Genomic DNA, 12,399 nt, shown 5'->3' on the forward strand with positions numbered 1-12,399 from the left:
GAGAAAGAGGAAGGTCAGAGGCAAGAATTTTTTTTTTTTTTGCCGCATAGTTGTTAGATTTTTTTTCTCAGTCTGACACTCACCTGAAGAATTCGAATGTTATAGAATGCAAGTTCAATGTTAAATAAGGGCAATTTGGTACAGTAGACCAATGAAAGAAAACAAAAAGCCAAGACTTCCATTTAAATAGCACCTTTTGCAACCTCAGGATGTCCAAAGTGCTTTACTGTTACAACGTAGGAAATTCAACTGACAATTTGCACTAAGCAATTTCCCATAAACAGTAATGTGATAATGTTTTTTGGGTATTGATAAATATTGGCCAAGACACAGGAGATAGCTCACGTACTCTTCTTGCCATGGGATCATTAACGTTCACTTCAGGGGGCAGATAGAGCCTCGGTTTAACATCTCATCTGAAGGATGGCACCTCTGACAGTGCAGCACTCCCTCATTACTACTGTTGTGTCAACTTAGATTTTGTGCTCAAGTCCTTGGAGTGGAATTGAGAACCCCAACCCTCTGACTCAGATGTATTAGCGCTACCATTGATTTCAGTTAGACCAGGATTTGGTCAGGCCAAATCATTTCACATAGGAATTTTTGTTTTACCATCAGACAAATAAAACATTCATCCTATCAGACTGAGGTGCGTTTGAATCCAAGTCCCAGAGTTGAAAGGCAATTGCACCATTCAGTTATGCTTACCTTCTTTCACCATGTGCTCCAAATGCAAAATTGCAGGGCAAAATGGAATTCTGAACCATTAGAACAGATTCCAGTTTACATTGATCCAATTTCAGGAATGATTTGAGAGCACTGCCTTAATAGTCATTTGGTAGTACAGAACTTGAGTATTGTCGAAAAGAGAGACATGGCTAAGTTTTTCGTCTTGCACTCAGCAGGACACTGCCAAGAATACCAATATAAGGGGACGACAACAATTTATACTGTATGTGAAGAGAGCACTGATTGGTTGGCAAGTGGAGTTGCCATGGAGAAAGCACCACTGATGGTGACAGACAGATAACTGCCAAGTATTGTTTGAAATTTAAACCAGGCAGCTTGACCCTGATTGGTCAAGGCATTGCCCTGAGGAAGAGTTAGAACTGTAAACACTGAACAACAGATGACCCTTTTCTGGACCTCATTATCTCCATAGAAAAAACTAAGTGCTAGGAATTCTGAGAAAAAGTTGTCAAACTCCATTAGCAATACAAATTATTCACATGGGTTTCAAAATCAAAGAGTTGTGCAGAAGATAAAGTAATCTCTTTGCATTTTTGTTTGAATCATCCTAAAGCATGCACACCGACATAGAGATAGTGATTCAAAGTGGAACCTTGGTTAGAAGGTTCCTTTGTTTAATTTGCCTTTGTGTGCTTGCTAACAGAAGCAAGTGGTTCATTGGAAACAGACAGAGGCAGCTGCAGCTTTGCTGTGGTGTAGACTGCATCTCACCTGACTGAGAGAGCCGCTGTGGTGTAGACTGCATCTCACCTGACTGAGAGAGCCACAGAGATGTTAGTTAGTTAGTTAGACCTGCTCTTCAGTCAGAGAAAATACTAACTTCATCATTCAGTGCTTGAAATTCAAGTGGATGCTCATTCTCAGTTTGGATTTCATGAGAGAAAAGCAGCTGGAAGATTTGTTCTAGCTTACAGCTGGTGGAAGAAATCTACAGTGGTCCTCACAGAGTCTTGAGGCAGAAATCAGTCAGCAGAGTTAGTTCGGGAAGCTATGGGAAGGTAATTGGGTATCTGCTGGCAACCTGAACAAGTAGCTGAAGCATCCACAGTTATGAGATCTGTAAATGCAGAGGATCGTATAGCCAAAAAAGCTAATGAAAGGACCCCAACAGAACCTTATTTCAGGCGATAGCTGAGAATTAAAATGAATTCCAGGGGGCTGTGGCACACCTTCAGGTTGGTCCCAGGAAAAGTGAATGAACCTTCAAGATTTTGTAAGATAAGGGAACTCTTGGGGACAAGTATAAAGCAGAATTGAGTTTATAGCATAAGCTTTATATACTATAGTGTTAAGTTAGCAATGCTTGCATTGCTTAATTTCTCTTTATATGTACAATAAAGTTTGTTTTTGTAGGAAAGTGTGAAATCTTGTGGTGTAGTTATGTTGCTGACTGTTAGGTGTTCAGATTTCTTCTTTAAATGTTAACAGCATCTAACAGGATTGTAACAGTACACACAGCTTTCTTTACATATGTTTCTGATTAAATATAAAAATAGAATGGCCATTTCTATTTCCAGTTCCCTGTAAAAAAAAACAAATTCTCAAACAAGTGCAAGTGAATGTATAACCTCTCAAAGTCATTTAAAGTGCCTGTGGTTTTTCTGTGAATTAAGCTATGCGTCACTAAATCCATTGGACCATTAAGCTACATTCAGCTGAAACCCATATCTGTTCACTCTGGTATCAAGCCATGTGACAGTGGTTTTGCTTAAAATAACCATTACTCACCAATCAACCGTGGATGGTAAGGAGGAAGAAATATTCTTTCTTCTACCACCAACCAGTCAAATTGTAATACACCACCTTTGCTGAATTCACCATCCTTTCCACTGCAGTTTTTTTCAGTCACAGTCCTGCCATATACCTCACATGTGGATGGTTACATGGACTAATGCCATTAAAGGCCAATGGCATTATTGTGTTGGTGAAGGGACCCCTTAAAGATTTTAAATGGCTACTTTTTTGTGAATTTTGACCTTGAATCCATGTGATCCATGAGTTTCCATATTTGAAAACAAAGTCTCCCTCACTATTAGGTCTCTGCTTCCTTTCAAGATAACTACAGATGTATCAAGCAAATGACTGATGCATTGGTTAATAGGGTCAGTACATACAACACCCTTCCCACAAAATAGAAATGGAAGAATGCAAAGCTGCATTTCAGAAACTGCTGGAACAATCACTGATGGCATCCATGTAGCTATCCTGAAGTTCTTCCCATATAATTAAGTGAACATAGTGCGATGGTATGCTGCAGAATTTGCTGTGTCAAGCACCATTCAGGTTTCAGTATAACAACTGTTCCAAATGTAACTTGTATCCTGGGTTTATGTGCTGCTGTATGGCCATGAACCGAGGTGGGGCTGTTCATACTCAGTTCACAAAGAGCTATAGTAGCCAATAAGAGGAGAGGCTTACATTCCAGGATCCTGGGCTGGAATTAGATGCAAGTTACATCCACTAAACTGAACATTCAAAGGATCTGAGGCTGAATGATGGCTTTGAAGGATTAAGCAGTTCATGGTGTAGCAGGTAACATATTAGTCTGGATAGAGGATTGGCTAGCTGGTTAGAAAACAGAGAGTATGCATAAATGGGTCTTTGTCTGATTGGTAGGAAGTGACCAGTGGGGTCAACATCAATTATTTACACTCTGCACTGAAAAGCAGTATTTGTGCAGGCCTGAAATTGGTAGAACGACAATGGAGTTTATTCTGCAGCAATCGCAGTAAGTTGCAAAGGCAGTTATGATGCAACTGCTGTAAATTTATATTTAATATTTTCATTCTCAGCAACTAAAATAAGTAACAAAAGAGTTGATCTGAAATCCAAGCCAATAAACCCCATGAAATACATTCAATTTTGCATGAACTGAGAGGAAGATTCACTTTTTCTCAGGAATGGAAAATATTTCCAGGTGGCGTCTTTGAGGTGTTGATGCTTGTAGTGAGAAAAGTAGGGCTGCCCGCAGGGAGGGGTCTGTGCTGGGGCCTCAACTTTTTACGATTTATATCAGTGACTTACATGAGGGGAGCGAAGGCATGGTAGCTAAATTTGCAGATGACACAAAGATAGGTAGGAAAGTATGTTGTAAAGAAGACATGAGGAGTTTGCAGATGGATATAATAAGTTAAGTGAGTGGGCAAGAACCTGACAGACGGAGTATAATGTGGGAAAATATGAAGTTGTTCGCTTTGGCAGGAAGAATAGAAAAGCAGGGCATTACTTAAATAGAGAAAGACTGCAGAATTCCGAGGTGCAGAGAGATCTAGGCATTCTCATGCATGAGTCACAAAAAGTTAATATGCAGGTACAGCATGAAATAAAGAAGGCTAATGGAATGCTATCCTTTATCATGAGAGGAATTGAATATAAAGTAAGGATGTTATGCTTCAGTTTTACAGGGCATTGGTGAGACCACATCTTGAATACTGTGTGTAGTTTTGGTCTCCTTATTTAAAGGAAGGATGTAAATGTGTTAGAGGCGGTTCAGAGGCGGTTTACTAGAATGAGCAGGTCGCTTTATAAAATAGGTTGGACAGGCTGGGCTTGTTTCCACTATGGTTAAATGGGTCTTTATCTGATTGGCAGGATGTGACTAGTGGCATCAACATCAATTATTTAAATTCTGCACTGAAAAGCAGTATTTGTGCGGGCCTGAAATTGGTAGAATTGGTAGAAATTGCCTCAGAAGGCATGGGAGACGAGTTCACTGAATATTTTTAAGGCAGGGGTAGATAGGTTCTTGTTACATAAGTGAATCAAAGGTTATCGGGATAGATGGTAATGTAGAACTTGAAACACAAATGTTACTTAATGTATTTTAGTTGCTGAGCATGAAAATATTAAATATAAATTTGCAGCAGTTGTATCATAACTGTCTTTGCAACTTACTGCGATTGTTGCCACTATGCATTTATGGTTTAGAAGGGTGAGGGGTGATTTGACTGAAGTATATAAGATCCTGAATGGTCTTGGCAAGCTGGACGTAGAAAGGATGTTTCCTCTTGTGGGTGAGTCCAGAACTAGGGGGCCACTGTTTTAAAACTAGGAGTTGGCTTTATAGGACAGAGATGAGGAGAATTTTTCTCAGAGGGTTGTGTGACTTTGGAACTCTGCCTCAGAAGGTCAGTGGAGATGAGTTCACTGGATATTTTTAAGGCTGGGGTAGATAGATTTGTGTTACGCAAGCGAATCAAAGGTTATCGGGGATAGATGGGAATGTAGAAGTTGAAACACAAATGGACCGGCCATGATCCTATTGGGTGTCGGAGCAGGCTCGAGGGGCTGAATAGCCTACTTCTGTTCCTATTTCACATGTTTGTATATTCATATGTGTAAGCTCAGGTTAGGTGCCTACGAGGTATCTGTTGGGCAGCAGTATATTGGCACTTTTCCTTAGGCCTGAGTTTGCCTCTTTCTTGCTAGGTCTTTCAGGTCATTCTTCTCTACCAAGAGGCTCTTATACGTCAAGGGCAGCCCTACCTTTCTCACTACAAGCATCAACACCTCAAAGACACCATCTGGAAATATTTTCCATTCCTGAGAAAAAGTGAATCTTCCCCTCAGTTCATGCAAAATTGAATGTATTTCACAAGATTTATTGACTTGGATTTCAGAACAATTCTCTTGTTACTTAATATATTTTAGTTGCCGAGAATGAAAATATTAAATATAAATTTGCAGCAGTTGCATCATAACTGCCTTTGCAAACTTACTGCGATTGCTGCAGAATAAACTCCATTGTCATTCTGCCAATTTCAGGCCTGCACAAATACTGCTTTTCAGTGCAGAGTGTAAATAATTGATGTTGATTCCAGACTCCCAGCAAAGGAAATGAGAGTGGGAGATCAGGCCACAATACTGTAACCCCAGTCCTCTGATTCATTATTCCTGCAAGTACAACTCGCTGCCGGGAACGCAGGATTATACATTTACTCCCATGGTTTAAAATAATTTCAAGAGTCAGAATTCTCTGCATCATTACAATGCCTGAATGTTCTAGTTTACTGTGCAGCCTTGTGATTCATTGTGCTTAATGTGGGTAAGGTTGTGCAATCCCATTTTTAAATTCAAAGCTACAATCTCATTAGTAAATTCACTGTAGGAGGAGGAAAAAAAGAATGGGCAGTTTAAATTACAACAGTAGTGAAAGGGCCAGTTTGGAACATCTAGTGTGAACAGCCTTGGAAAGTATATCAGGCCATGGCCTGGTGCTCCTTGTTCCCACCCTAGGAGCTTATGTTACAGAGCTTTTACCTTACGTTGTAAGATGATAATCCATGCATATGATTATAGGGATCAAGATGGAATTTGAAAACCTACAAATGAGATTTAGCATTTAAGGGGTTAAAATCGTCTTCCAGAAAATAATGATAATATTAACCGCACTCGAGTTGGACTGTCTTAGGAAAACCAAGCCTTTAAAATGTTATAAATTAGTGTGGAGTATAAACCTTTGTCCTGTGCTTTTTTTTTAAAAATAAGATCATCAAAGTCCATTTGTGGAACCTCATACAGAACGTCCTGAAGTGATAAAGTTCAGTGGAAGTAGTGAGATTGTGATCCCCTGCCGCGTCACAGCACCAAATCTACAGGTCACACTACTGATGGTAAGAGGCTTAAAAGAAAAGTTTTCATAAATGCTTCTGATCTGCAACAAACAAGGTATATAATGTAAAGTGTCTTTCTAAGAAATGTTATGTAAAGCGCAGTAAAGATTGGAAGCACAAAGAGCATTTTAAAAAGAGAAAAGTAGGATAACAGCTCACAAGTCAACCAAATCAATATCTACCTTTTCAGATCCACTGATCAACTGCGTAACTTTAACATGTTCTGATTTTATTTCAGCTTTTCACCACTAACATTTGTTTTCTCTGAAAATGTTGCTTGTTACCAAGTGTTACTAGGCACATGCTTTTGCTATATGATTGCCCACAAGATGTTATCTGCTGGTATATAACAAACTCTTTGAAATTGTAAAGTTCTGATCATTTGTGCCTAAATGTTCCAGAGGAGCATGGAGGTTCCATGGTTCAATGCTTGGTCTGCACTAACTTAAGTGATCTCAAACTTGGTGGCAAAAGTGGTGCTATAAATCAGGTATGCCACCTCTCCTGAGTTTGGCAGGAGTATATGCATAAAGTTGTAATGTCATGCATGCATTAACTTTGCCTAAGATTTCTCTTGCTTTGTCTGTCTGAAGAGCGGGAGAAAGTAAGATGTTGTTCTTAAAGCAGGAGTCATCATTCGCACTAATAGCAAGTGCCGTCTGTTAAGCATTTAACCCTACTGTTTTAATGGTGAACATTCACTAGCACTATGATTGGTCAGATGCTGCTATTTCCATGGCTGTATTTTCCTCATCTCATTCCATAGTAAAAGAAAATACTTGCAAATCCATCAGCCAGGTCAGTTGTGAAGAAAGACAAAAATAAGAGAGACAAAGGAATAAAACAGAAAGGTAAACATCAAACAGTCATCCACTGTAATCAATATGACAGATATAGCCTGATAATTTTAGTCATATTTGTGCTTTTATCACAGGTACACAGCTAATGACTAAAAATGTACACATACGATTGGTCCAATAATCGACAACTGTTGCTACAACTGGCCTCAGTTCCCTTGTCTTAAGTTCCAGCTACCACCCACTTACCAGAACTGGGAAGTGTGAGTGTGAACATTAGTTGAGAGGTTGTAATACCTTCCACATTCAAATAGTCTATCAACACTCACTGTCTAGGCTCATGCACAAGGCAGTTGTGAACTGCCATTGCCCATGATATAATATCCCAGTACATCATCGTCTTTAGTTCAGGAGAAGAGGAGATGCAGGCAAAGTGGAGAAAGTACAATACAATGCAAACATTGCATTGAGAAAAAATTAGGTTAAGTTGATAAAAGATCTGATTTTACTAATTTATTATCCAAATAAATTAGTTTTTATTTCTGATTTATTTGGCAAGATAGGAATGCACATAACTGGAAGACTGTTGAAGTCCTACATCTAATGTGAACATTTGAAAAATGACAAACACCACAATACCTGTCACACTGTTCAATCCCCTATTGCTCAATCCCTTACACTGCCAAATATTTATCAAGTTCCTTCTTCACTTTGCCAACATTCTTCACCTCTAATGCTTCCTGAAACAGGCAGACTGTACCATATATCCACCATCCTCTGAGGATAACAATTACATTTAAACAGCCTGTTCACTTCCCCTTTTCTGAACTTTAATTCAAACCTTTTGTTATCGAGTTTACGATAACAGCAAGCATAACTTTCAAACTACTTGTAGCCCCCTAGAATCTTGGATCCATTGATAAGGACTGACTTTAGTCTTCATCATAATAATTATAATCGCATAATTCTTCATAATTCTCCAATGTAGTATTTTTCATTTCCGTAACCTCTCTTCAAAATCTAATTCAAAATATTAATTCAGTTGCCTTTCAATATGCTCTCACCATTGATCAGATCATTCTACAATGATACAATGATCACGACAGCACTCCAAGCGAGCCTAGGCTGGTGGTGAGAGGAGAATGACTTCCCTTGACATCAAGGCAGCATTTGACCACATTTGGCATCAAGGAGCCCTAGCAAAATTGAAGTCATTGGGAATCGGGGGGGAAACTCTCCACTGGTTGGAGTCATATCGAGCACAAAGGAAGATGGTTGCGGTTGCTGGAGGTCAATCACCTTAGTCCCAAGACATTACTGCAGGAGTTCCTCAGGGTAGTGTCCCAGGTCCAACCATCTTCAGCTGCTTCATCAATGACCTTCCTTCCATCATAAGGTCAGAAGTGGGGATGTTCGCTGATGATTGCGCAAGGTTCAGCGCCATCTGCAGCTCCTCAGAAACTGAAATAGTCTATGTTCCATATTCAGCAAGACCTGGACAACATTCAGGTTTGGGCTGATAAGTGGCAAGTAACATTGGCACCATACAAGTGCCAAGCAATGACCACCTCCAACAAGAGAGAATCTAACCATCTCCCCTTCACATTCAATGGCATCACCATCGCTGAATTCCCCACTATCAACATCCTGGCGGTTACCATTGACCAGAAACAGAATGTTCCACCTATATAAATACTGTGGCTACAAGAGCAGGTCAGAGGCTAGGAATTCACTTCCTGACTCCCCAAAACTTGTCCACCGTCCAGAAAGAATAAGTCAGGAGCGTGATGGAGTACAATCCACTTACCTGGATGAGTGCAGCTCCAAAAATACTCAAAAAACTCGGCACCATCCTGGACAAAGCAGCCCGCTTGATTGGCACCTCATTCACAAACATTCACTCCCTCCACCACTGACGCAGCAATGTGTACATTCTACAAGATACACTGTAGCAACTCACCAAGACTCCTTCAATAGCACCTTCCAAACCTACAATCTCCACCACCTAGAAGGACAAGGGCAGCAGATGCATGGGAAATCCACCACCTGCAAGTTCCATTCCAGGCCACACACCTTCCTGACGTGGAACTATATTGCCTTTCTTTCACTATCACTGGGTCAAAATCTTGGAACTCCCTTCCTAACACCACTGTGCGTGTTCCTATACCACATGGACTGCAATGGTTCAAGAAGGCAGCTCACACCACCTTCTCAAGGGCAATTAGGAATGGGCAATAAATGCTGGCCTAACCAGTGACACACATCTCGCAAATGAATAAACAAAATAAAACAAGAATCCTGCATTGTTAGACGTGTGATCTTTTTCCTGAAATATTAACCTGACACCCCATCTACCTGTGCAGATGGATATATAGGGCAAGATTTTTCACTCATTGGGTGGGCGTGCACCTGACCCGAATGAGTGTAAAATGACGCGTGATGACGTTGGCCGAGCGTTCCGATGTCATCACGCACTTGCACGCTATTTTGGTCGGGTGGGTGCGCGCAGGAGTGGGAAGCGGCCTTTTCATTTTTTATGAAACCTCATTCATGGGTGGGATGAAGTTTTGATCCGTCATTTAAAAAAAAATGTAAAAATTTCATCTTAATTTCTGACATGTTCCTGCGGGAACATGCTTTTTGCCATCTTCAAATGCTTTATTTTTAATGTTTTATATCTTCACCTCCCTGAGGCAGCTCTGTGCCTCGGGGAGCTTTCCAGGCGCACGCCCGTGCATGCACATGAACTTGCGCGCTTGCCCTCCTCCAACCCCCCACAGGCCCGCCAGCATGAAATCGCGGTCTGGCCCCGATCGTGGGCAGCGGTCGGCTTCCCAACCCCTCCCACCCACCCACACTGAGCCCACCCAACGAGGGAAAAATACAGCGCATGGATTCTTTACCAAGAAAAAAAATGGACAATTCTCTATCCTAATTAACATGTAGCCCTCAACCAACACCACCAAAAATTTTTAACTGCTGTTTGTAGTTTCTTGCTGTGTACTCGTTAGCTGCTCCATTTGCCTACAAATTAAAGTGATTATATTTCAAAAAATAGCTTATGGCTGTAAGACACTTGCTTGCCCTAAGGATGTGAATGGTAAAATATAAGTCTTTATTGCGTTTATACTCTACCACTTCCGCATGCAGTTCAGTTCATGTGTTCTTGTGTTCAGTGAGCTATCCTCCAGAATACCTCTCTCTGGTAGACTAGATCAGTTTATCTTATCTGTCATCCCTTACTTTCCTTCCATATTCTCACTGTTTTACATGTATCCACATTAAACAACATCTTCGACTTGTCAGCCAAACTTCTTAATCTATCATTGTGAACAATAATGTCCCAAGAATTGATCCCTGCTTTCTTCCCAGTGTAGCTTCTTGTAAAATGATGCAAAGATTTCTCTGATGCAGCCACTTCAGAAGATTTCCCCTTACTTCCAGCATTGTGGGTCAAAAAGCTTTGCTAAAATTTGAATATAATAACATGCACTGAATTCCCATTTCCACGAGATTTGGCAAGCATGACTCCATCTCCCCCGATTGCTCCCCGGCACCCTGCCCAAGAAGCCAAATTGACCTCTTATTCCGTAGGTAATTCATTATTCGCTCCTTCAGGCTCCCTTTTACTATATGCATCAGGTTCCCATCCCTATATTCCCCAGAGTATTTGTTATGCCTCTTTTCACAAATTGGTTTATTCAACTTATTGCAGTTTTTCCAGCATTGTTCCTGTTTCCAATGATTCCCTCGCGATACCTGCCAGCATGTGACTGATTGAATTAGCAACTACATTAAGTAGGCTATTGCAATCCATGCAGGATTGATGCTGTCAGCATTCCATCATACTTCTACTGATAATTCTTATCATTTTAACATTTCCTTATTTTTGCCCTGGAAATGCTATACATTTGTTTAAAATATATATATTTATCACATCTTCAGACTGCTCCAAATGTGCAATCATTTGCGGATGTTTACTAGATAAGGCTTCAAATATTGGGAGATAATCACATGGAGACTTACCATAATTCTGGCCGAAGGATAGTATTGATGACACAAATGCCCATGAGGTGGAATCTTCTAACTGGTGCAGAAAATGGGGGAAATTATTTTGAAATAAATATGTTTAATATGCACCTTGATATCTGTTCTTAAATCATTGTAGTTAATTTTTACCTCTCCTTCTGAGTAATAGAGACATTTGAGTTGGTTCCCAGGTCCCACTGTCTGAGTGTCGCAGAGACAAGCTGTCTGCTTCCTGCATTGCAAGAGGAAGCGATGGGAGAGTTTCTAGTCCCATTTACAAACATCCTCCGCCAAGCCTTTAAATTTTATGAACTTTAAACAAGGCCTCCAATCCAGGAAAACAGGAAAATGTGTTTACATTCTGCTTGGCTCTTTCCTTCTTGAACATTTCCCAAAGTTATATTGACAAATAATGCCAAGAAACCTTGCCTGATGTTCTCTCAGTGTACTAAGCCACACCAAATGAGCAACCCTGGGATATGATTCGCAGTCTCTGTACGGTTAGCTGATCTCAGCTTGCATAACAGTTAGGGTACTAAAATTAGCCGTAGCAACACTGGGAAAAATTCAGCTGGGTGTCTGCTGCTGATCACTATTCAGTGATTCCTGTAAAGTGCCTTTGTGGGAACAAGGATTGAGGATCTAATCACACTAGAATGTAGCATCACCGACACACATCCACAGACTGTTAATACTCATTGTTTAGATTCACCCATGAAGACCTATCGTTGACGTACAAAGGTCCATTACTGCTCACGTGCCTGCAGCCTGGAATGAGCTGATACCTTAAGGAAGGGGAGAAAAAAATTTCCCAAACCTACAATCCAAATCTAATCTTGCCACTGAAGTCAAATCCAAATCCTAGTTGGGATCTAACTCTGAAACTGTAAATTGAAATAGTATCCATGTTGCTGAATGTTGGTGGTGAGTTGATCTGGATAAATTTGGCAGACTGAACTATTAAAAAGTTTAAATGGTTCAGTCCCTAGAGATGAAGCTTTCATGTGAAAACAATACTGCTTCAACTCTTCAAAAGTAGCTTTCTTGAAAAGATTGTGACAGACTCTTATGTTGGATGTACTGACATTTCTCAGGAAATTAAATCTATTCCCAGAGCCATCACACTTCTACAAATCACATATTTTTACAAGCTCAAAGAATCAACTGCTTTTGGCAAGTGGAATGATATGGTTTACAGTGCTGATAGTGGG

The 12,399-nt window shown here is 40.4% G+C and overlaps 1 protein-coding gene across 2 annotated transcripts in view; it reads left to right on the top strand.

Moving 5' to 3' along the window:
* kdrl (kinase insert domain receptor like) overlaps window positions 1–12,399 on the top strand; it is a 217,397-nt gene that overhangs the window by 63,847 nt on the left and 141,151 nt on the right. For both annotated transcript variants that reach the window (XM_041195167.1, XM_041195168.1), the window contains exon 4: window positions 6,238–6,362. In XM_041195167.1, coding sequence (XP_041051101.1) covers window positions 6,238–6,362 — 125 coding nt within the window. The remainder of the gene's footprint in view (window positions 1–6,237; window positions 6,363–12,399) is intronic.

Source organism: Carcharodon carcharias, chromosome 9 (assembly GCF_017639515.1).
Source record: "Carcharodon carcharias isolate sCarCar2 chromosome 9, sCarCar2.pri, whole genome shotgun sequence".
Lineage (NCBI taxonomy): Eukaryota > Metazoa > Chordata > Chondrichthyes > Lamniformes > Lamnidae > Carcharodon > Carcharodon carcharias.